A 21,896-nucleotide genomic window follows, 5' to 3' on the forward strand; every position below is an offset into this window, starting at 1 on the left:
GGGGCGTCGACCTGTGGCAACGAATTCACCGTCTGCACCTCGGAGAACTGAACGCTGGTTTCTGTCTGGGTAGGTCAAATCTACCTTGGCCTTATACGCCCCTTCTACCAAGCGGGGTAGCCTCTGGAAGCCACGTTGCATGTGCGTTGTGGTTACACCCATCCGGTCCTTGACCCTGTCCATTCCAGTTCAAATTTTTGGCTTCGGCGGTCGCAAAAAATGAAGGAAGGGAAACACACAGGTGTACGACTGGACCCACTTAAGATGGTACACTAACACGTTGCAAGATGGGACCAAGACTGAGGTCGCCCGACTACCTCCACAAAGAAAGATGCACACATATTGCTCGACTCAAGATGATCTGTGTGGCACCTCTGGAAACGATAGTCTTGTGCCAACATAGGGTTAATCTCCTTCAGCTGTCCACCTGACCTTATATTCCGGGACACTGTAGCTGTACTGTTGATGCGAAGTCTTCAGATATGATAAGGCAAGTACACCTCAAGACGTCCTTTCATTCATTTCACTCACCTGACAGCATACCTGACATCTCCTGCACAGTCTGCAAGGCCCGAAAACAATTGGACTTGCATCAAGTCTCCGACTTTGAAAAGTAATCGGTAGATCGAAAGACGTGGGTCACGGGTGAAGATACAATCCTTGCGCCCCATCCTGCTGGCTGATCCACTTTGAGATTCTGGGCCTACTTCCGTGGGCCTTACTCTGGTAGATTACACCCCAGAAGCTCTTGGCGGATAGCCAAACCCTGCGAAAGCGTCTTTCGATATATCGCCTGCCAGCTCACCTCCCGCTTACAGCGGCCTCTTAGTCGACGCGACTGTATGGAATATGTTGCCTACAAAGTGCGAGTGTGTGCGTGTTGCTCCGAGGTTTACTGGCGTAATCCTTTTTTTTTTCCAAGATCTTGCCTGTTTGCAAAGTTCCGTGCCGTAATCTGACCTCGTTGCAAGAGAAAGTACCATTGTGGGCACAGGTAGGCAGCGAATTACACCCACAGAGCGCGGACTCAACGGGCGCCCACTCTGGCGACACGTTGAAAGCACCAGTATCGCTTTCCCTCGCACACTGCACCTACAATGGCAACTTACACACACGGAGATCATGGACCATGTCATGTGGAGCTTGAGCATGTCGCATCCCATCTCATCTTCAAGTCTGCCTTTGGCAGATACTCGGATTAGGCGCCTGACTACTCACGACTCGTGACACGACAAAGACCTTACGACAGACCCTATGGAGATAGACAAACAGACCAGAGAAGCGTTGTTTATACAATACAAATTGAGATATGTACATAGTAGTTGATCGAACTGCGAATGACGGTGGAGAAAACATCGACAATAGAAGCCGGTGGTCAAGCTGCACTGCGAAGTCAGTCGTCTGCGTCGACGATGAGATCTATCGCTTTCTGGCTCCGTGGCTTGATCGTGCATTCGAAAGCCAAGGGGTGACTGAGGGGGAGACACATGAGACGCCAATTCTCAAACAGAAGCGAACTTTCGCCCACCTGACGGTCCCACTTGTCTGGCCAAGAGGAGGCTCCACGACCTCGCCATTCTTCACAGCTTTCGATACATTGAATGTAGCAATAAGCATTGCAACAGATATGTATACAGATGCATCGGCAAGAATTCGACCTTCGAAAGTTGTCAATATACAATAGGGCGACGGGGGAATGAGGGACGAACCTGGGCATATCCTATCCGAGGAGAGGACCGTTTCGAGTTCGTAAACAAATGGATAACGAACAGAGCTACCGCATCCGCACTCACCTCCTTCCAAAGCCAAAGCAAGCGTTACGTGGGTCGGGCTCGGGAGTAGGGCCTAGGAATCTTTCTGGCTTGAAGTCCATGGGGTTGTGGTAAACTCTAGGGTCGTGTAACATGTTCCTGTACAACCATATTGGTCTTCTTACCCAGACACACACGATGCGAAGGAGCGAAGGCATACCAGACGTTGGCGATTACCAATGAGCCTTTGGGGATGAAGTAGCCGTTGTGAATATCGTCTTCCAAAACTCTATGGGGAACACCTGTATGGCAAGGTGGTCAGTCGTAAACAGAGTCATGCAAAAGCGGTACTTACTTGTGGGAGTGACGGCATGCCATCGCAGGACTTCAGAAACGAGTGCGTTTATATATGGCAAGTTCTGTCGATCTTCAAATGTCGGAAGTCGATCGTTTCCAACCACAGCATCTATTTCGACCTGCGCCTTCTTATGAACTTCTGGGAAAAGGCAGAGGGCCAAAAACAGTGCGTGTATGGAGGACACGGTCTGGCCACAGTAGATCATGTTAATACGGACGAGAATGATTCGGAATGCTCCGTACCGTGTCCGCTCCTCCAGAATATAACGAAGCAGAAGACCATTTGATATCGTATTCTCTGTCTTCTGATAGATTGGGCTCCTCAAGAAACTTGGATGTAAACGAAGGTTCGGCACTGCCGGCCGCCTAACATAAGAAGTTGGCTCAATACTGCAGAGAGAGCATGGTCGGTTACGTACAATTTGTTCCTTAACGTAGCGATACGGTTCATCCGCCATGCGATTAATCGTTGCTCGCCATTCCTTAGCCGTCTGTTTGAAACCTGCTCCCGGGAACCAGTCGGGAAGGTGCTTCACTGTCGTAAGGAAGAAAGGACAGATTGGATGAGGCACATTATCAAGGGGAGGTTCAAGTCATTAATAACTTACGGGGAGGGATAAGATTGACAAGGAACCCGCCTGGCGCTGTCGCTAGAGCGAACTGATGCATGGCCTCGTCTGCAACGGCCACAAGCGGATCGTTGTTTGGCTTAACTCTGTATCCATGGGATATCCTGAGAATTATCGCGCCTGCCGTCCTGTAAATACGATCAGAAAACATGCGAACTTCAGTATCCGTAAACCACATACTGCCGAATGTGTTGAACGAAATTGCTTGGGTCCCTCAATAAGGCCCTGAGAAATTCTTGTGTTTCCTCCTCCTCGACGGAGTGGAAGTGGGCCATCGAAGCATGGGTACCAATGAGCTGATGGAACATCTTTCGGAACCTTCGAAAACGATCTCCGTACGGAGTGAGGACCAGAGCGTTCTTCCAACCCACGAGTTCACCTCCCATTTCCATGACAGGGCGATCCGAGTAATTTAAGCTTTTCTTGTCCAGCATTTCGACAGCTGCTTTCATGGAGTTCAGAATGACTATCTCTTGACCGAAAATTGAAATAGAGGTAATGTCTCCTGTGGAGTGCGATTAGAAGCCATTGCGTACGAAGATTGCGACAAACATACCCCATTTTTGACCCCACTCAGTAAAAGTCAACCACTCTTGACTGGAGGGCATGTCGAGGATGTTTCCTAGTAAGGGCAAACGCCTGGGTCCAGGCGGAAAGGGTGCGGGAGGTCGACGACTCGCCAAAAGTCTGATCAGACAATAGAGAAGCAATGAGGCTGCAGAAATGTCGAGCAACGATATGCGGGTGCCCATGAGACTAAACGGAAGAGCAGAGGATAGCGCCGAGAGGCTGATAGCCATGGTGGAGACAGTCTGAGGGATGTGGATAGTTGTAGCAACAGTCGATCCCCCTATATACCGTTTTCTCTATAGATGAGAACCGGGCATTCAATTGCCTGCATCAAAGTCACAGACTACATAGTTCTGTGACAGCTGATATCGATCCACTGGCAGCCTGCGACGAATACATTCCAGTGCGATTTTCGGTTCCGGGTGGTTGAGCAGGCTCAGCAGGGCAAACTCCAAAGTGAGCGACCTGGCTTTTGGGTACCGGCCTTTCTCTACCACCGGATGTTGACAAAGCTCCGAAGTTTTGTCAATGTTCGTATTACGCACCTAAGCCAAGTTCCTTCAAATCCGTTGGCAGAAATGTCTGTGTCAAGTGACCACGAGGGCCCGCTGCCATCATCCTGCTTAACACAACGGAAAGGCGCAATATAATGTGCGGGCAGCGTTGAATGAAAAATAGAGACGAGGAGAAAGGCCAGGCAAATGGAGGGTGGATAGTCGCAAGGATCGCCGCGGCAGCGAGCGCGAGCGCTTAGTGTTTGTTTGCCTGTGTTAGGCAATATACTGGGTACCAAACTTCTCGCCATTGTGCCGTCCAGCGCTGAGTTTCTGCAAAAATCAACGCACTACTCACCTGTTCTCTCAATTCGTAAATCCAGAGTACAAAACAATCGAACTTTTGTGTTATACAAGAGTGGCACCGTCCCTAATGAGACTGCCCAATACAATCGTCACCCTCGACAATCCTGAGCACGGAGATGACTTAGAAGAATACGATACAGAGAAGGGATCAGCGATCTACGCTTAAAATGAGATCCATTGCCTTCTGGCTTCGTGGCTTGATGGTACATTCAAAATCGTGTGGATGACTGGCTGTCTGTTAGTAGATTGCACACTCACGTCGATAAAATAAGCGCCCACCTGACGGTCCCACTTGTCTGGCCAAGCGGAGGCTCCACCACCTCGCCATTCTTCACTACTTTCGATACGTTGAATGTAGCGAGGAGCATGGCAGCGGATATGTATACAGATGCATCAGCGAGAATCCGACCTGCAAGAGTGGTCATTGTACAAGAGGACAGCCAGGGAACTTTGAGCTACGAACCTGGGCATATTCTGTCGAGGCGATACCGTTTCCAGTTATTAAGCACCCAGTATAATCGAGAAAAGCTACAGCTTGTTCTGCACTCACCTCCTTCCAAAGCCAAAACAGACGTTACGAGGATCAGGTTCAGGAGTGGGTCCCAGGAACCTTTCCGGCTTAAAGTCCATCGGGTTGTGGTAAACCATGGAGTCGTGTAACATATTCCTGTTCAACCATATTGATCCCCTTACCACACACACGATACCAACGAACGAATGCATACCAGACATTGGCGATTACCAACGAGCCTTTGGGGATGAAGTAGCCGTTGTGAATGTCGTCTTCTGAAACTCTATGGGGGACGCCTATATGGCAAGGTGGTCAGTCGTAAACGGAGTTGTGCAAAGGTGATACTTGCTTGTGGGAGCGACTGCATGCCATCGCAGAACTTCAGAAACGAGTGCATTGATATATGGCAAGTTCTGTCGATCTTCAAATGTCGGAAGTCGATCGCTCCCCACCACGGCGTCGATTTCGGCCTGCGCCTTCTTCTGAACTTCTGGGAAGAGGGAGAGAGCCAAAAACAAGGAATGTATCGAGGACACCGTCTGGGCATCTCGGGTCAGCTATACGCGGACACAAATGAGGTGGGAGACATCGTACAGTGTCAGCTCCTCCAGCATATAGGGACGCAGCCGACATTTTGATATCAAATTCCCTGTCTTCTGATATTTCTGGTTCTTCGAGAAACTTGGATACAAAGGAGGGTTCAGCGCGACCCGAAGCCTGCGAACAGCCCTGTCAGCAATCGGGCATGGTTATGGACGTGGTCAAGTACCATTTGTTCCCTAACATAACGGTAGGGCTCGTTTGCCATGCGATTCAAGGTGACTCGCCACTCCTTTGCTGTCTGTTTAAAGCCCGCTCCAGGGAACCAATCAGGGAGGTGTTTCACTGTGTTGGAAAGTGATAGATATTGAATAAAAGTAATTGTCAGGCCCAGAGAGGGGAAACCCACAGGGAGGGATAAGGTTGACAAGGAAGCCGCCCGGTGTTGTTGCGAGAGCGAATTGATGCATGGCCTCGTCCGCGACGGCCACTAGCGGATCGTCGTCTTCCTTAACTCTGTACCCATGGGATATCCTGAGAATAATTGCGCCTGCCGTCCTGTAAGCGATGTTAGAGAATCTGTGGACTTCAGCATCCATAAACCGACATACCGCCGAATATGCTGGACGAAGCTGGTTGGGTCCCTCAGCAAGCCCTTCAGAAATTCTCGTGTTTCCTCCTCTTCGACGGAAAGGAAATTAGACATAGAAGAATGGGTGCCAATGAGCTGATGGAACATCTTGCGGAACCTTCGAAAACGATCCCCGTACGGAAGGAGGGCGAGAGAGTCCTTCCAACCCACGAGCTCACCACCCATTTCTATGACAGGACGATCCGAATATATCAAGCTCTTCTTGTCCAGCATATCGACAGCTGCTTTCATGGAGTTTATGACGATCATCTCCTGACCGAAAATCGAGATAGAAGTGATGTCTCCTGTGGGGTGCAATAAGAAGCCATTGCATACGGTATTTCCTATGAACATACCCCATTTCCGACCCCACTCAGCAAAGGTCAACCACTCTTGACTGGAGGGCATGTCGAGGATGTTTCCTAGCAAAGGCAGACGCCTTGGACCGGGCGGCAAGGGTGCGGGAGGTCGACGACGTGCCGAAAGCCTAACCAGACAATACAGGAACAGTGAGGCTGCAGAAACATCAAGCAAAGATATCCGGTTTCCCATGACGTCCAACGAAAACGCAGAGGATAGCGCTGAGAGGCTGCTCGCCATGGTGGAGAGAGCCCGAGGAATGGGAATAATTATAGCAACAGTCAGGGGGGCTCAGGCCGCTTATATAGCGCTCCTTCTGTAGACGAGAGAGAGAGTCTGCATCAGAGTTCCACAAGGTCTGTGGGCTCAAGCGGAGCACACAAGTGTGAGAGTTGATTAATGTTGATTTCGTCTGTCACTTTTGGCGACATTGATAAAGTCGAAGTCCGATTTTCGGTTCCACTGGTGGTACTTACATAGAGTATACAAAGCATTCGATTGAGGGATTTTGAAGGCTTCCGCACCGTACTAGGTAGGACCTGGAAAGCGCCCTATCTCTACGACTTGCTTGGGAACTTGACAGAACATCAAGTTTTGTCAGCGTTCGTGTTTACGATGGAGTTCGCTCCCAAGTCTTCCTTCAAATCCGTTTGGCGGAAATTACGTTGCGTCCGTGGCAAGTGACTCCTATTAGTGACCACGAGGCCTCTCTTGTCATCACCCTACCACAACGGGGAGGCACAGTATCAATTGTCATGAGTGGCACCGTTGGCGATCGAGACAAGGTGAGGGCCAGGCACATGGAGAGTGGACAAAGACCTAGTCTAGAGAAAAACTGAGATGAGCACAGTGTTAGCCAAGATATATTGGGTGCCAAACACCTGCCGTCCTCGCCGAGTTTTCTGCAAGGATCGTCAACGCCAGACTGAGATTCGCCTGTTCCCAACTCCTAAATCCCGAGTGTAAATAATCGAATGTCTGTATTATACAAGAGTAACACCGTCCCCAAGCGAGACTGCCCATTAACATCGACACCCTCGACAAGGCTGGGCCTGGGCACGGAGATGAATACGGAAACAAAGAAGGAACTGGCGTTTCATGGTCAGCAACCAACGCTGAGGATGAGATCTACTGCTTTCTGGCTTCGTGGCTTGATGGTGCATTCAAAGCTTTGCGGGTGACTGACATGGCCAGTTAGTAGCTTGCACTCAGGTCAGTCAATAAGCGCCCACCTGATAGTTCCGCTTGTTTGGCCGACAGACGGCTCCACGATCTCACCGTCCTTCATAGCTTTGGAAATATTGAATGTAGCGACAAGCATCGCAACAGAGATGTAAACCGAGGCATCAGCAAGGATTCGACCTATGGATCAGGGTGAGGCAAGTCGTCAGGTTTGGAATGGCGAGAATAGCGACGGACCTGGACAGATTCTATTTGGGGGAGTCAGGGTTTCGTAAGTACCCAGGGTGAGAGAAAATGCCTCCAACACCTACCGCCTTCCAAAACCGAAGCAAGCGTTACGCGGATCAGGCTCGGGAACGGGACCCAGGAATCTTTCCGGCTTGAATACCATCGGGTCATGATAAACACTGGGGTCGTGTAACAGGTACCTGGCGTGAGTTATCCAGGTCTTCAGTACGGACACCGAGATTGAGCTAGGATGAGAGACATACCAGATGTTCGCAATCACCAACGATCCTTTGGGGATGAAGTAGCCATTATGGACATCGTCTTCAGAAACTCTGTGAGGGACACCTGCGCCACGGCTTGGTCAGTCTCAGTGAGTAGGACACGACAGGGCGGTACTTACTTGTGGGAACGACTGCATGCCACCGCAGTACCTCCGAAACTACGGCATTGATATATGGCAGATTTCGTCGATCTTCGAATGTTGGCAAACGATCACCCCCAATCACGGCATCTATTTCTGCTTGCGCTTTCGCCTGGACTTCTGGGAAAAGGGAGAGGGCCAAAAACACGGAATGTATAGAGGATACGGTCTGATTACCCAAGTAAAGGTTAGAATGGAGGTGAATGGCAGGTTCCAGTCTTTCCATACCGTGTCTGCTCCTCCAGAATACAGCGATGCGGAGGACCATTTGATGTCGAATTCGCGGTCTTGGGATATGTCTGGCTCCTCGAGAAGCTTCGACGTAAACGAAGGTTCGGCATTACCAGCCGCCTAAGAGGTGTTATTCTGGAAGCTCAGAGAGAATCATCTTATACGTACCATTTGTTCTTTCACGTAGCGATAGGGTCCATCTGCCATGCGATTGATCGTGTTGCGCCACTCCCTAGCTGTCTGTTTGAATCCTGCTCCAGGAAACCAGTCAGGAAGGTGCTTCACTGTTGTCAGAAACAGATGAGGGCCGTCGTCGGGGAGAAGCTGCTCGTTACTTACACGGAGGGATAAGATTGACAAGGAAGCCACCCGGTGCAGTCGCGAGAGAAAATTGCTCTGTCGCCTCTTCCGCAACGGCCACGAAAGGATCCTGGTGTTCCTTAACTCTGTACCCATGGGATATCCGGAGAATAATCGCGCCTGCAGTGCTGTAAGATGGGAGGTCAGCGTCACTTCCCACTTTAGTATCCATCAACGGACAGACCTCCGAACGTGCTGGACGAAGTTGCTCGGGTCCTTCAGCAAAGCTTTGAGGAACTTCCGAGTTTCTTCTTCTTCGACGGAGTGGAAGTTGGACATTGACGCGTGGGTCCCAATAACCTGGTGGAACATCTTTCGAAAACTGCGAAAGCGATCCCCATACGGGATGAGTACCAGAGTGTTCTTCCAGCCCACGAGTTCGCCGCCCATTTCCATGACAGGCCGATCAGAGTAAATTGAGCCCTTCTTCTCCAGTATGTCTACAGCCAGCTTGATTGAGTTGAGAATGATTATCTCCTGTCCGAAGATTGAGATGGAAGTCATGTCTCCTGTGAGGGGAAATTCAGTGATGCAGCTCGAAAACGACGATTACATTCAAACATACCCCATTTGCGACCCCATTCAGCAAAGGTAAGCCATTCCTGGCTGGGGGGCATGTCGAGGATGTTTCCCAGCAGAGGTAGGCGTCTGGGGCCGGGCGGCAAGGGAGCAGGAAGTCGACCACGGCCCAAGAGTTTGATGAGATAGTATAGAAACAGGGCGACAGCCAAAGTGTCCAACAAAATTGTCCTGCCACTCAGAACGTCGAGCGACAGAGTAGAAGACATCGTTGAGGAAGTGGTCATGGTGGAGGAGAGGTGTGTGGATCCCGGACAAATATAACGACTGCCTGCCTCTCTTATATACCGTTTTCTTCTAAGCTTACCTGCCAGTCATTCTAAGATCATTCCGGTTTCTGCGTCCAGTAATACCGCCGTGTTATGTCCTCGGAGTTCCATAGGATTTGTCGACCCTAGGCTGCGTGGGTCGTACCTTTATGATCCAAGCTGTCGCCGTTGGTTGTGATCGCTCACCGGTCTTCGGTTCCGCATAGTGGTGGAGCATACCCAGCCTAGGATACGCGGGGCAGGCTCCAAGTCGAATACAAGGTGACCTTGCAAATAAGCTTTCTCCAGAAGCTTGACATAGCACCCTCGGGCCGCCGCACGAAGTTACGATGGAATTACCTTATCCGTTTGGACAAGTTACGTTTCGTGCATGGCAAGTGACTGGCATGAGGTACAGCTATTACGCGCCTCTGTCATCACCCCGGCAAAATGGGCAGGTACAATTGGACCCAGGGGGTGCCTGACCAAAAGAGATGAGAGATAAAGTCGGGATGGAGACAGGAAGCTGACAGGTACGTGGAAAACGTGGACTCGTGGAGGGGTCAGGTGTGAGCGCTTATTTGCACCTATTAGGCAAGCTGCTGGGCGTCAAACACCACCATGCTCGTCCTGACAGATGCATTACGATTGAACTGCGACTCTGACTCTGAGTGTCTATCCTTGTCATCCACTCCATTGCATATGTTACTACTATATCAGAATCGTAACGAGTGCGCGCTCCCTGTGAGGCAGTGCCTTGCACCAATCGCTACGCGGCAAGAATACCTGTGTCCCCTACGTTCCCTTCAACCGAGAATCAGCGTCTTGGACCTTCTAAACTGAACGCAAACAATGATAGAAATGGGCTAGAAACTCGATAGAATCTGTCTGCGTGCATCCCTTTTCTGAAGATTTCCAGCAAGTTCTACGAAATTTACGTAAGTCGAGTCCCAAGCCGCGACATAAAGCTGGGTGCACGATTTCCCTTCCACACGATTTAGCGCTCAACCCATATCGCGATTTTCCTCCCATAACGATGGCCTCAGAACGCCCAATTGTCTACTTCGATATCAGCATCGGCGGCCAGGCAGCTGGTCGGGTCGTCTTCTCGTTGTATAACGACCTTGTGCCCAAGACCGCAGAGAACTTCCGTGCGTATTGGCTGGTGCGATTGGGCGCTCTGGGATACTAACTCTCACCTTAGGCGCACTTTGTACTGGCGAACATGGTGTCGGAAAGCTGGGAAAGCCCCTTACTTACAAGGGATCTAAATTCCATCGTGTAATCAAAGGGTATGTCCTTTCCAATTCGAAATACAATCAAGAACGCGTTTGCTTAACTAGTCCAATCGCGTAGGTTCATGTGCCAAGGAGGCGATTTCACCGCAGGAAATGGTGCGTCTGTTGAGTTTCAAACAGGCGTTAACGTCCCAAACTGACAATCTATCCAACGAAGGTACCGGCGGCGAATCGATCTACGGCGAGAAATTTGAAGACGAAGCTTTCCCCGTCAATCACTCTAAACCATTCCTGCTGTCGATGGTACGTCGAGAATCTCCTCCCGAAAAGCTTGTGAAACTGACCTTTGTAACCCATTAGGCTAACGCTGGTCCTAACACCAACGGATCGCAATTCTTCATCACGGTAGCCCCTACACCCCATCTTGACGGAAAGCACGTCGTTTTCGGTGAAGTGATCAAGGGCAAATCCATTGGTACGTAAATAGGCTGGTTTCACTCTGCAGAAGATAGACTAAGCCTTCTCAATCACAGTCCGAGCAATCGAGAACAACCCCACCGCATCAGGCGACGTCCCAATCGAACCTGTTGTGATCGAAGACTGCGGCGTCCTTTCTCCCGACGATCCTTCCCTCGCCGAATCAACAGCAGAAGCACAAGACGGTGATCCTTATGAGGACTACCCAGAAGACGAGGATCGGGATCTGAATGACGCCAAAGCCGTTTTGGACATTGCCAAGCTCATCCGGGAGGTCGGAAACAGGTTGTTCAAGGAGGGTAAAGTCGATCAGGCGTCAAACAAGTATCAGAGTACGTTCCTTCTTCTTTACAACTTGTGGACTGGTCCTGATCGATTTACGCATTTATAGAGGCACTCCGCTATCTGGATCTCCACTGGCCTCTACCAGAGGATGCTTCGGAAGAGCTCCAGGCAGGATACAAAGAGCTCTTCACCCCTGTCCTCCTCAACTCGGCCCTCGCTGCCATCCGCGTAGAACCCAGATCTACCGTAAACTCCACCATCGCCATCACCAACACCACCCGCGCAATCAACTACTTTGACCTCAAACCCGCCGACAAAGCCAAGGCTTACTACCGTCGCGCGCTCGCCAGGTTACAACTCAAGGACGAGGACAAAGCCGAGGCTGATCTTGTTGAGGCTAGCAAACTCGCACCCGAGGATGCTGCAATCGCAGGCGAACTTAACAAGATCAAGCAAGCCCAAAAGGCGCTCAGGGAGAAAGAGAAGAAGGCATATAAGAAATTGTTCGGATAATTGTACAACAGACGATAAATTAGCAATGTACATCTAATAATCATACCATCTTGTATCCCTAGGGTAGACAGTCATCAATGTAGACGGTTCAAAAGCGCAAAAAGAAGTCCTAGGAGATAAAGTAGAGCAGGAATTGGCGTTTCTTCGCAGGCGATATCGGCGGCGAGAACGACGTGGGATCATCGCGCAAGAGGATTGGGGCAAAGACGTTGGCTACAGATATGGTCAGATTCAGAACGGGATAAAGTTAACATCAAGAACATACCGAGGCGTTCAGCCTGGTCCTCATTCGAGGACGACTTCGAAAGGAAATGTAAAAAAGCCGTTAACGAAATCCACACATTGACAGCCGCAGGCTGGACTGCATCCAGAAGCTAAAAGACCACCATGGCGTGAATAGCGTTCTCATGATAAGCATAAATAAGGGAGGTAATTAAATACCCACCTCAAATGCCTCATCTCTGTTCGACATCTGAACACAGCGTGGGTGCAGTATCCCAGGGATCACCGGATCGGGAAGAGAATTGAGAAGGCGTAGCAGCACGACTCCGAAAGCCAGTGGAATTTGAGGATCTTTCGTCTCCGCTGCGGGGTAGGGGAATTCGGCGCCTGTGTCGAGACACTGACAATAATAAAAAAGGTCAACGACATCAGGAGATATTTCACAGAGAATGGGAGGCTTGCCTCGCAGAGTTTGAGTACAGTCTCGTCATCAGCGGGTTGTAAGAATACGTTTTCCTAACAGAGGATACGTTCAATTGCGGTGAAGCGACGAGGGATAAGGACATATACCATATTGGTGCCATTGGTCATGAGCCAATTGATAAGCCGAATGATCTCTGAGGGTGCATTCTTCCTGTGTCGTTCATCCACGAGGTCGGTGGGTGACTTGAGACTCCGAATGGGGCCAGGAAGTTGCGTCAAAAAGGACAGCGAATTCCCGAAGCACGTAGGTTCTGGTTACCATCAAGCAAGGTCAGAAAGTAGCCAGTGGGTGACATCTATGTGAATACTCACGGTATTCCCCCGCTACTGATATAAAGTGATCTTTCCCCAGAAGAGTGTGTAGGATGAGCGTCCCACTCAGGTCAGTAGGCCTCCGATTAAGTCCAGAAGCAATCGCGTTGGTGACATGAGCCGTAAACGTGATCTCTATAGTTTCATCCGGGAGGATGACACCCTGTAATGAATCTTCTGTTTAGATAGGACCTTCCATGCGAACGAGGGATCTCACCGTCTTGGGTTGGATAGATAACCACTCGGGATCTGACAGTGCCAAAGGTAAATCTCGACACGTGACGTGAGGAGAAGACCGTTGACGTACGAATGGGAGTATCTGTCTGGACAGGTACGAATCGGAACGCGCAAGGGCCCTAGACCACCGAATTAACCAAACCTAGAACGCTCTGCCACGCAATCCAGGTCATACCTTGCTCGCATTGGTAACTTTGACAATTTTGACATCTGGGACTTCATATCTGCAACGGTGTCCACATGTTTTTTCAACTGGAACAAAAGAAGCATGACATACCGCACTTTCCCAAAGTCAAGGTAAGTTTCGTCAAGCTTAAGACCCTTGCGCTCATGTGAACCTTCCAGATGGTCAACATCTCGATACAATCTTCGCAGAGCAGTCGTGTATGCCTCCTGATCCAAAACATCGACCTGTAACGAAAAAAAAAAAAAAAAAAAAAAAAAAAAAAAAAAAAAAAAAAAAAAAAAAAAAAAAAAAAAAGAGGAAGGAGCAGGTCAATAGTCGCCGAGATGATTTAGATACGTCGGTTACCTCAATCTCAAAATCCGCGGCGACTGGACGGTGGTCGCTCATCGTTATTTGCGGATGGCTGGTATACGACAGCTGCTCCACCCTGCACGTTGGGCTAGGGATGTATAGAATGCGGTCCGTCCATGCCGGTCTGCGTCTGTGAACAGAAAGGTCAACGGAGAGTCTGGGGACATAGTGAAGCCTGGTTACTTCAGATCATATCCGAGGGTATCCATGCCGAGTCCTGAACTGAATCGATATGTCCTATCCAAGTGTGAGATAACAAAACTCTCGAAAGCAAACCAGACCTACGGAAGATGTGTAATGGGGCTCTCGTGGAATCCGACGAATGCCTTCTTGGCCTCAATAGCTTTATGAAGCTATCAAACACGTTTGTAAGCTGTTGTCCCACAACGGAGAGTAACAGCATACCTGGTCATAGCGCAGCAAGGAGGCAAACTTTTCACGATTGTTCCACTCTTCGTCCCTCAAGATCCTCCTCAGGTCCATATCCCCGACGTCGATCCTATAGTTCAGGTCTACATCACAGTCAACACAACACGACAAATGTCGACTATCTGAGGTCACCAACCTCCCTTCGAACCAGACGTTAACCACGATCCTCATAGGGAACGATGAAACTTACCATCCAGAACAGCACATCGCTTTCATACGCAGTTGACTGAGGGAGCGAGTACGACATGTCATCTTCTTCCTCTGGTTTCGAAGGCAGCGAAACAGGGAAATTCAACCTCTTCGACAGATCATGAAAATCCTGGTTGCGTTTGTCCACCATCTCATCGAATGCTGCCAGATGTGCATTCACAAATGTGAGGATAGTGGGCTTGGTGCCCTTCGCAGGGGTGAATGATACTCGAATGGCCGTTCCTCCTTTGTTTCCCTGCAGAGAATGCCATGAATGTGCATTGGATGGAGATGATGAATAAGTGCTCACCATCACTCCGAGGATACCAGCCCCAGCATAGACGGTCTGAACGTCAGTAAAGCATGCTCGAACACCTTTCTTAACCATGATGATGAGTAGCATTCCGACAAGTTGCTTCGACGCCAACTGAAGAGAAAAGTCAGCTAGAGATCATCACGGTAATGGCAGTGAATCCAACCTTTTCGTACTTGTCCCTCTTTTCTCCAAGTGCAGCAAGGATTGCGGTGCACCAAGCATCCTCTCGTGCAGTCGACGTGGAATAAATCAAGGCTTCCGTTGAAAGGTCTAGCTCTTGGAACCCCCATACCAGAATCTCCGGATCCATATCGTCAGGGTCTACTGGTTCAGCCTTGGTCAGTTTTACAGATTGAAACTTTGACGTCCGTTCTGTAACTGATAGATGCTCGCTTCAAGGCATCCCAGGTCACCATAAAATACCACGCACGCTTATCAAACGGGTTCCCGATAACCTCGCTCAGCGACAACGGCGAAACAGCTTCGATCTTGGGCAACGAAGTGGATGGTGGACCTTGAATCCAACTCGACAAATCTTGAGAAGGAAGCTTTCCATTTACATTGAACGTTCCTATTCGCAGTCTGTGGATATCAACGCTGTTCAGTGCAGTCAAGTTGAGTAGGCTTACCGCAAGCTCTGCCTTCCACTAATACAAGACCTCCTAGCCTCCGCTCGAACCCACTCGTCTCTCATTAGATGGAGATCGGCGTAGTCATCGCCAGGCTGGCCAGCACTTGCTGGCGAGAGTCGTTCATGGAGAGGCTGATTCACGAGTCGTAGGTCAGGCGGAATAGAGGCCACTACAGGTCAAAACACATTAGTTGGTGGGGGTGGGTCAATGCGTTTGACCAGCACGCACGTAGCAGCGGAGAGATTTGCTTGAGAATGTACGGTCTCAACCAACTGAAATACGTCGTCGACTGGGCAATGTTGATCACTTCATTGTTGTCGATATCTGCGGGTGCTCATATGAGTCCGACCTTCACAGAAGGCGCGAAGTGGATACACACTAGTCTCCGCTTTCAATCTCTTGCATTCAGACACGAAATCCCGGAGTTCTTGAACGTCCTGAATGTAGAACAGTGCTGGCTTCGCCTCATCCTGAAGTCCTTCTGCTGGGGTAACAGCCAAACTAAAGCCTATTCACGCCTATAACTGAGCATATCCATCCTCTAAATAACGAAGATGGGACACTTACCAGAACGCGGTTGCTCCACAGCAGCTTTCTGCAGTCCTCCTCGAAGATCTATAGTGCTTCTGCGCATTTGACTCATTACGATGGAGAAGTTTCCGTAGATTGGTAGAACACGGTGAATCTCGAGCTCGTCGCCGTTGTCATCGCTTGGTACTCTAGGCTTGCAGACGAAGACACTAGGTGGGGTCAGCATGGGTTAGTCCCGAGAGTGAACTTGGGCGCTTCGCAACCGCCAAAGGCCATTCGCAGCCTCGACGATCCCAAAGCGCACCAAAGAGCTCAGCGTGCAACTCACCATCCTTCCTCAGTCAAATCCCAATCATCCTTGTGCGAAATCACCGCCAATATTCGCTTATTCTGGGCGTCCTGCCGTGCGTCTGGGACTTGGGAAGCGGCAGATCCTGGGATAAAGATCGCTTCAAGAACGACTTTGACTTCGTCTGTGGACCTGAGGAGATTATGAACGCGGTCAAACGCGGTGCTCATCGCGCCAGACGTTGAGCAGCACGGTCGCTGGAGGACGAGGTCTGACGAGGTCGGTGGGCAGTTGCCAAGTTCTGCCAGAACCCGCCATCATTGTCATCGCGCCAAGCTTCGGACGAATTTCCGCAAGTGGACATTCGCCCCTAATGGACCCCAGACCCTCCCCGCGAGGAGCTCGTGTTTGACAGAAAGGTATGTAGATAGAGTAGTACCAGCTAGCGTGCAACCCAAATCAGTGTTATACAAGAAGGAAATTCGACTAATACTATCGTTCTCAATCCAACGATTCCGCTTCCCAGAACCAGTCCATCAGCTCGCGATTACCCCGGTATCGCAGTTTGATTCCCGCTTGGCATTCAGCGGCCTCCTTCTCCATGCCCAGTCGCAGATACGCTATCATCATAACGCCCAAAATTGTATGATACCCACAGGCCTCGATATCCATGCCGTGCTCATCCATCCATCTCTTGATCTCAAGAACAGGTTTCAATACATCGACCTTCAAATTCGGGTCGTGCACCCATACGTTGTTGGCCTGGTCGAACCAGCCGTTTATGAGCTTGGGCAGCGCTGGACGCAGACGATCCGAGTAGGGCCTGTGTCGAAGGCATGTAGGGCATGAGCAATTGTAAATCCCGTATTCCTGGAGAGATTGGGCGCGTTGGGCTTTCGTCTCGTAAGGCTGGGTGTAGCAGTGGAATATTTGTGAGCCGGCTTCGATGTCGCGCACAGCGGTGTATTGCATGGCGAACGTTGTTGGGTCGAAATCTACAGCCACATCGGGAACGCATCTATGCGCAATGAAAGATGAATCCTCAGTGGCAACACATGGGATTCGAGGCAGCGACATACGAATGGTTGAACCTACTTCCGACCCTTCCAACCGCAGCATACCATCCGCCAAAATCGTTGTTCGCCTCACCAAAGTCGAGGACAATCCCATTGGTCCTTACGATCCCTCCAAGAGGACCACTCCCGTCCTTGTAGCTATTCGTCAGCGTCCTGAACTCCGCGCGGTCTTCTTTCGTCATGCACGTGGCGAAGCTGACTGTGAGGAACCGTTCAACATGGTCGAGCTGAGCTTGCATGATCTCCCGCGCGGTAATTTCCTTTGCGGCGCTCTCGGGAATGCCCCCTCCGAAGAAGGCCATGTATTTCCCGGGAAAGACGAGGAAGGGGCGCTCAACATGGAATGTCTCGCCACGCTTGAGATTCTGAGTGGCAAACACCCCGTATCCCATTCCATTGTCGGTAGGTTTGACGACGAACTTCTTTGGTCCCAGCTTGGGAAGAGGCATTGGGACTGCACCCTTCGAGAAGTAAATGGCTCTGCGCTCCGAGGTCGTTAGCCAAATGGTATGCCCGTCGGGGTCGCTACCAGTAAGATCGGTGTTGAGCGGCGGGACGACTGTGATGACATGTCTGCCCCAGTCGTATGGCACGACATAGTCGATAAGTCTCTTCGGAGCTAGACTTTTGCATGAGCGTACAACGTACATCAGAGCTTTGATGTACTCACCATCCATTCCACCGAGCACGTTGTATCTTCCGAGAGTGCGCTTGATGTCGTCATCGAGGAGATGTTCGTGCTCTGGATGATCACCTTTCAATCGGTAATAGTGAGTGCCCATGAGGCGTCGCAGGCGGACGTTGCTCCAGAGATCCAATCTCTCGTGCACAACGGTAAGGAACACCCAGTTGGCCAGTTGGCCAGCAGCAACCTTCCTCTCAGGGAAGTGCTTCTGAATTTGCTGGATTGTCGCTTCTAGCAAGCCCGAAGGTTTACAACCGGGCTCGACATAGCTTGGTATGTCATGCTCGAGTACCTCGCATAGCAGTCGTTCCAGCGCCGCAGATGGAGGATAGTCGTGCTCGTTGCGACAGATGGTGGGATTTTCGTTGAGTGCGTCTTGGAAAACCTTCTTGAGTAGCTTTATGTGTTCAACGACCAGCTCAGTGTCAACCTTGATGTCCTCGCGAGAAGTGACAGTGGCGGTAGCGGTGGCCATGGTGAATGTGAAACCCTCTACGCTCCTTTGTCACTCAACACGTTCATATATGAACGACAATTGACTTGAGAGGCCGTATCACAGAAGATGTTATCGATGACAGGCCCACAACAGAGACACCTTCGGTTCGCCAGAACAATGACTTTGTGGGCGTTTCGAGTTTCGTAAGACCGCGAGTGCAGCAAGGCTTTCCTATCACAGAAGATACTATCGATGAAAGTCCCAGAGAGCAAGATGAGAGTTGTGATGGGGCGCTTGATGTCTGTCCATTTGACTCATAGTCGAATGAGGGTTCATGATGGTGGTTTGAAGCCAAAATTCGAGGCAAGCGCGTCCCTGGTCCCAGGACTTCGGGGTTTATTTCCGCCGGCAAAATGGAAATAGGGGCTAACTCGAACAGTGGTCAGTGTCGCGAAACAAGGGAAACTGATTGTGAAGGGTCCTCACATGAACTCTGTCGTAAGTCACCCACTACTGGCAAGGAGTCACAGAGACCAAGTTTTGGAAGCTCTCCCATGTCACACACATAAGGCGGATCTTGAGCAATTATATGTCGCGCATTCAATACAACTACAAATACAATGTCCGATTTTCTACATTGCATGCTACTAGTGGTACACGGTTATGATAATGTTTGCGGGGTGAATTAGATGAGACGGGTCTGTAAAGACAAGTTAGAACAGGTGTGCGCGAGGAGCCATGAGCAGGACGTACCGTAGCGCTGATGGGGACGTCCTTATCGCTACGTCCAGGGCCACGGAGCATGCCGTCAGAACGTGGGGGAGACGTAGAAGCACCGACAGAAGTACGAGCAATAGCAGACAGGTCAATATCTACAGAGAAAGCGTCAGCGACTATGACCGTCTCAGTCGACAGTGGAGACATACTCTTCTTGTTCAACATGTTCTTCCTTGCCTTGCGCGCTTCTTCGAGCTCCTCCTCGTGGCTCCTCGACCTGGAAAGGCCGGGCTTGGATGGTCCGCTACTGGTCGTGTCCGCGGGAGAGCCAGCTGGAGCAATGCATCAGCGAGCAATTCTCAATATCCAGACTAGACCAACGCGTACCTCTGAACTGCTGGTCAGCGATGATGTCTTGTTCCAAAGGTCGACCGACGAGTTCTCCGTCGTCGACAATGCCCTCGTCATGAAGAGCCTCGGTGTGGAGTTCGCGTTCGTCCATGATGTTACCCCAGTTGTAGCTTCCTGCGCCACCTTTGCGAAGGTTGGGGTCCAAGCCTGAGCGGTTCTCGTGCCTATCCTTCTGGACGGCTCTGGGGAATTGGGAGCGTGCGGTTCTAGCCATTGTGTTGTGTGTTGTGAACGATGAGATGGATGTTGTGATGGAGAGACAGGGTTCGAAGGGCCAACCTATATATACCCTTAGACCCTGTGATGAGACCAAAGGGGTCACTCGCACCACATAATGGACTCGCGTGATACAGCCTATTCTAGATCATTCCACGTCCTGTCTCGCCCAGAATCCCGACTCCGCCCTTTCTTCTTCTCGTAAATTACCTTCTTCTCTTTCGCCATATCGTTATAACAATGTCATTGTAGGTTGGTCGTTATGGCTCAGTCCTTAATGAAGTCTTTGCAGTCCGCCACAAGGTTCGCGCCTGATTGCAGCCTGGCCAAGTGCGGGGTAATATCCCAGAAAAGAAACGGTGGCGTCACAGAATCTCTGATCGAGATCATTTCTAGGCCCTTTTAGGGAACACCCCGGGACAGGGGCTCTGCAGGGCTTTGCCTTACCTGACCACGAGGTTTTCTCGACGAGAAACGGGTTTAAATAAGGCCCCGGATACACCTTTAAAGTTAGAGCCACATGTGTAACACGTCGAGGAGACCGAAGTACACCTTAAAGTAAGAAACTACAGGTCACCAAGGCTTCACGAAAGCTCGCCAAGAGGCATCTCCACTCGAGTGGTGCAACGAGGACAGGCGACTGACTTCGATGGCACACTCTGAGGAAGGATATTCGTTTATTCGATAACGATTGAGCACCAGGCTGACGAAGGTTAAATGGTTACACCAGATAGGCAAGGAAAATAGAGATCGTTCGTCAACGTTCCCCAATTCCAGGCTTTCGCCACTTGGTATATCCGACGAGCGTCATTCTACGCCTTTCTACACTCCCAGATGCAAATGCTGACACCACCCCATGACTCGATCCGCCACCCTATCCACAAAGGCATCATAATCCAAATTAGACGATGCCTTGAACAAACCTGTATGCGCCTCCACCTCATCATCCACACCAGCGATCAACACCTTCTCCCAACGCTCCATCCCACCAAAGTCAAAGTCTAACGTCGAACTCGTAGGCAAAACGACAAAATGATGGCCTGACGACATGGATTTCTCCTTCTGCTTCTGCTTCTGGATATCCTCTGGCTTCGGAGCCTTGTGCAACTTGTTCCTCTTGCGACTTTCTTCCTTGGGTGGAAGCATGCCTGCTGCTTCCAGTGCCTTGTCGTTGGCTTCGTCGTGGCCATGTTCACTATCGCCGTCCTTGGGTACAGTCAATGTCCAGTAGTTGACCCACAGCCCCCCTTCCCAGTCGACGAGCCTCAAGTACCGAGATTTCAATCCCGAAGGATCGAACATACATCCTCCAAATTGGAACTTTTCCAGAATCCAGCGTTTAGTGGCGCGGAGAGGGTCGTCAGAGTGTTTGCGGAACCATCGGATGAGGGGATCATCTGGGTCCGTGTAGGAGGCCACAAAATCAAGTGCGCGATCGAAGAACGGGGACGGTGAGCGGCGGGAATTTGATTGGGATGAAGAAGTCCCGGAAATGGATGACGCGGTATCTTGTGGGGGCGAAGACGGGGAAGGTGAAGGTCCCCGGGGAGGGATATCCAGGTACGACTGGGGATCCAGAGACGGTTGCCACGACCGCGGCCTCGACTTGCCTAATTCCAAACCATTTCAGAACACGTCAACTCCTCGAAATCATCACTCAGCACTCACGGTGTATCTTCTCCTTGAACGCTTCCCAATCATCCGTGACTTTGGGCTCCACAACGTGCACTTCAGGATGCTGGTTGAGTTCTTTCTCTGATTTAGCTGGCTTCTTTCGTTCCTTTTCTTTCTCGTCGCTCTTTGGAAGGAGGGAAGCTATGCCGCTGATGACAACGTGTGGATGCATTCCGAGGAAGGGGGTATCGAAGGCGATGACCCCGATGACCCTCTTAGGCTGGCCACTGGGGTTGAGAGAGGGGTCGAGGGCGGCTTCAGCTGCTAGGAGGCCACCCATAGAATGACCCAGCAAGATTACAGGTCCCTCCGGTTGGGTAGCAAGCCTTTTGGATGTTCAGCGGACAAGAACCAAGGCAAAGACGATGGCATACCATTCGAGAAAGTTTCTGGTCGCATGCGAGAGGGGTTTTGCGCTCTTGTACGTCGGGTATAAACTGCTCTGCACTCGAAGATTCGGATTCCCTTCAAGCCTGGCCGAGAGCTTCTCTTGAAGATGTAAAGGAAAGGCCTGGGCGATTTTCAATTACGA

The 21,896-nt window shown here is 50.6% G+C and overlaps 9 protein-coding genes across 9 annotated transcripts; 1 reads left to right on the forward strand and 8 right to left on the reverse strand.

Annotated features, from left to right (window-relative positions):
* Positions 1-1,393: 1,393 nt before the first annotated feature.
* Positions 1,394-3,537, reverse strand: CC1G_11452 (cytochrome P450; the record flags this gene model as incomplete). The annotated part of the gene is made up of 11 exons (XM_001837755.2): positions 1,394-1,472; positions 1,529-1,658; positions 1,710-1,720; positions 1,794-1,910; positions 1,972-2,053; positions 2,107-2,296; positions 2,352-2,474; positions 2,528-2,643; positions 2,717-2,865; positions 2,918-3,242; positions 3,294-3,537. 11 exons carry the CDS (start codon positions 3,535-3,537, stop codon positions 1,394-1,396), a joined length of 1,566 nt encoding a protein of 521 aa, XP_001837807.2.
* A 1,176-nt stretch (positions 3,538-4,713) lies between these two features.
* Positions 4,714-6,449, reverse strand: CC1G_11454 (cytochrome P450; the record flags this gene model as incomplete). The annotated part of the gene is made up of 8 exons (XM_001837757.2): positions 4,714-4,834; positions 4,893-4,961; positions 5,024-5,217; positions 5,273-5,395; positions 5,448-5,563; positions 5,628-5,776; positions 5,830-6,154; positions 6,206-6,449. The coding sequence occupies 8 exons, from the start codon at positions 6,447-6,449 to the stop codon at positions 4,714-4,716; spliced, it is 1,341 nt and encodes a 446-aa protein (XP_001837809.2).
* Positions 6,450-6,955: 506 nt separating this feature from the next.
* On the reverse strand, positions 6,956-9,437 carry CC1G_11455 (cytochrome P450; the record flags this gene model as incomplete). Its single annotated transcript, XM_001837758.2, has 11 exons — positions 6,956-7,033; positions 7,324-7,390; positions 7,442-7,571; positions 7,703-7,770; positions 7,883-7,964; positions 8,020-8,209; positions 8,269-8,391; positions 8,440-8,555; positions 8,611-8,759; positions 8,816-9,140; positions 9,197-9,437. 11 exons carry the CDS (start codon positions 9,435-9,437, stop codon positions 6,956-6,958), a joined length of 1,569 nt encoding a protein of 522 aa, XP_001837810.2.
* Positions 9,438-10,475: 1,038 nt separating this feature from the next.
* On the forward strand, positions 10,476-12,074 carry CC1G_11456 (peptidyl-prolyl cis-trans isomerase). Its single transcript, XM_001837759.2, has 7 exons — positions 10,476-10,609; positions 10,663-10,750; positions 10,815-10,852; positions 10,914-10,999; positions 11,057-11,171; positions 11,230-11,505; positions 11,565-12,074. Exons 1-7 carry the CDS (start codon positions 10,495-10,497, stop codon positions 11,969-11,971), a joined length of 1,125 nt encoding a protein of 374 aa, XP_001837811.1. The 5' UTR covers positions 10,476-10,494; the 3' UTR covers positions 11,972-12,074.
* A 6-nt stretch (positions 12,075-12,080) lies between these two features.
* On the reverse strand, positions 12,081-13,799 carry CC1G_11457 (hypothetical protein; the record flags this gene model as incomplete). The annotated part of the gene is made up of 10 exons (XM_001837760.2): positions 12,081-12,184; positions 12,237-12,345; positions 12,417-12,580; positions 12,724-12,927; positions 12,989-13,151; positions 13,206-13,237; positions 13,296-13,344; positions 13,401-13,449; positions 13,503-13,636; positions 13,758-13,799. 10 exons carry the CDS (start codon positions 13,797-13,799, stop codon positions 12,081-12,083), a joined length of 1,050 nt encoding a protein of 349 aa, XP_001837812.2.
* A 245-nt stretch (positions 13,800-14,044) lies between these two features.
* Positions 14,045-16,379, reverse strand: CC1G_11458 (hypothetical protein; the record flags this gene model as incomplete). The annotated part of the gene is made up of 12 exons (XM_001837761.2): positions 14,045-14,116; positions 14,169-14,262; positions 14,325-14,332; positions 14,383-14,637; positions 14,692-14,808; positions 14,840-15,069; positions 15,128-15,279; positions 15,327-15,498; positions 15,558-15,653; positions 15,709-15,837; positions 15,897-16,069; positions 16,189-16,379. 12 exons carry the CDS (start codon positions 16,377-16,379, stop codon positions 14,045-14,047), a joined length of 1,689 nt encoding a protein of 562 aa, XP_001837813.2.
* A 271-nt stretch (positions 16,380-16,650) lies between these two features.
* CC1G_11459 (hypothetical protein) lies at positions 16,651-18,385 on the reverse strand (the record flags this gene model as incomplete). Its single annotated transcript, XM_001837762.1, has 3 exons — positions 16,651-17,167; positions 17,229-17,844; positions 17,896-18,385. The coding sequence occupies 3 exons, from the start codon at positions 18,383-18,385 to the stop codon at positions 16,651-16,653; spliced, it is 1,623 nt and encodes a 540-aa protein (XP_001837814.1).
* Positions 18,386-18,913: 528 nt separating this feature from the next.
* Positions 18,914-19,710, reverse strand: CC1G_11460 (hypothetical protein). Its single transcript, XM_001837763.2, has 4 exons — positions 19,451-19,710; positions 19,273-19,395; positions 19,100-19,218; positions 18,914-19,046 (listed from the first exon to the last, which is right to left on the reverse strand). Exons 1-4 carry the CDS (start codon positions 19,686-19,688, stop codon positions 19,032-19,034), a joined length of 495 nt encoding a protein of 164 aa, XP_001837815.1. The 5' UTR covers positions 19,689-19,710; the 3' UTR covers positions 18,914-19,031.
* A 641-nt stretch (positions 19,711-20,351) lies between these two features.
* Positions 20,352-21,644, reverse strand: CC1G_11461 (hypothetical protein; the record flags this gene model as incomplete). Its single annotated transcript, XM_001837764.2, has 2 exons — positions 20,352-21,300; positions 21,359-21,644. The coding sequence occupies 2 exons, from the start codon at positions 21,642-21,644 to the stop codon at positions 20,513-20,515; spliced, it is 1,074 nt and encodes a 357-aa protein (XP_001837816.1). The 3' UTR covers positions 20,352-20,512.
* Between the last annotated feature and the right edge of the window lie 252 nt (positions 21,645-21,896).

Source organism: Coprinopsis cinerea (genome assembly GCF_000182895.1).
Source record: "Coprinopsis cinerea okayama7#130 chromosome 6 map unlocalized cont3.6, whole genome shotgun sequence".
Lineage (NCBI taxonomy): Eukaryota > Fungi > Basidiomycota > Agaricomycetes > Agaricales > Psathyrellaceae > Coprinopsis > Coprinopsis cinerea.